Here is a 1602-nt window from a genome sequence, read left to right as displayed (position 1 = left end):
AACATAAAATCTAAAGATTAAAACACAGAATAAGATCGTCAACGACATTGAGGAATTATTTTGTGATTTAGGTAAAATCCCACAGCATCGAATAATTCAGAATAATCTAGAATAATTTTGTATATTCGGAATTGCTCAAAGTAATTTAAATAATTAAGAATAATTTAGAGAAATGAGAATAATCTAGAATAATTTAAATAATCAAGAATAATTTACAATAATCTTGAATTATAGAGAATAATCTATAATAATGTAGAACAATAGAGGATATTCTAGAACAAGTCAGAATAATCTACAATCATCAAGAATAATCTCAAACAATTTAGAATAATTCTGAATAATTTAGAATAATCTAGAATACATCGAATATTCTAAATGATTCAGAATAATTTAAATAATTAGAATAATTTAAAAATAATCTAGAATAAGTGATCATATTTAAGAATCCTCGAGAATAATCAAGAAACATTTTGAATAATTTAAAGAAATGGAAATAATCTATAATAATTTAGAATAATAGAGGATATTCTAGAAAAAGTCAGAATAATCTAAAATCATCAAGAATAATCTCAAACAATTTAGAATAATTCAGAATAATCTAGAATACATCGAATATTCTAAATGATTCAGAACAATTCAAATCATTAAGAATAATTTAAAAATAATCTAGAATAAGTGATCATATTTAAGAATCCTCGAGAATAATCAGTAATAATTTAGAATAATAGAGAATATTCTAGAAAAAGTCAGAATAATCTAAAATCATCAAGAATAATCTCAAACAATTTAGAATAATTCGGAATAATCCAGAATCATTCCGAATAATCTAGAAAATTCCAGAATATGAGCAACAATTTACAAAAAAACAACCCAAAACAAGAAAAGAAAAAGAAAAAGAAAGAATCTAACGTCAGATGACGTCATCGTTTTATCAGGCGTGTCCACTCGCCTGATAAAACGATGTTGTGTCAGATTAAAAAAAACAAAAAACAAAAACAACTTCTGGTCGCTTGACAAGAAACAAGTGAAGGTGGAGAAAAGCTCTCACTCTGTCTCCCTCTCTCTCTCCCTCCATCCTCCCTCGTCCTCCAGGGGATGACGAAGGCGTTCCCGTTGGTCTTCAGGAAGGTCACCAGACCCGGACCTCCGCTCAGGTCCCGGACCAGGTAGCCCGGGTCCCACGCCTGGACGCCGGCGTGGTGCGTTAAGGTGCTGCGGGGATTCTGGCTCCCCTTCAGCCGGAGGCTGCGCTCGAGGTCCGGTCCCCACAAGAACATCAAGTCCGCTGGAGGGCCACGCACACACTGACTGGTCCCGGAGGTTCACGCACACACTGACTGCTCCTGGAGGTCTACACACACTCACACACACACTCAGAGTGATCCCTCACACACTGCTGTCTGGAAAATGAAACTTACACACGCGCGCGCGCACACACACACACACACACACACACACACACACACACACACACACACACACACACACACACACCAGCTGATTTTATCCGGAAAGTGAAAACGAAACTTACTGCAGTTTGTTTGTTTTTCCCAGAAAATTAAAGTGAAACTTACGAAGAAAAGAGTTTCAGTTTTTAAAGGG

The 1602-nt window shown here is 35.3% G+C and overlaps 1 protein-coding gene across 1 annotated transcript in view; it reads right to left on the bottom strand.

Annotated features, from left to right (window-relative positions):
- The window catches only part of LOC308136473 (E3 ISG15--protein ligase HERC5-like), a gene marked incomplete at its 5' end in the record, with an annotated part of 28644 nt that extends 27367 nt beyond the window's left edge, over positions 1-1277 (bottom strand). The window contains one exon of the mRNA XM_080504811.1: positions 1145-1277. Within this exon, the coding sequence (XP_080360937.1) occupies positions 1145-1277 (133 nt within the window). The remainder of the gene's footprint in view (positions 1-1144) is intronic.
- Between the last annotated feature and the right edge of the window lie 325 nt (positions 1278-1602).

This window comes from Blennius ocellaris (genome assembly GCF_963422515.1).
Source record: "Blennius ocellaris genome assembly, chromosome: 11".
Classification (NCBI taxonomy): Eukaryota; Metazoa; Chordata; class Actinopteri; order Blenniiformes; family Blenniidae; genus Blennius; species Blennius ocellaris.
Note: the sequence above shows the minus strand (reverse complement) of the source record. Positions and strands in the feature narration are given on the sequence as shown.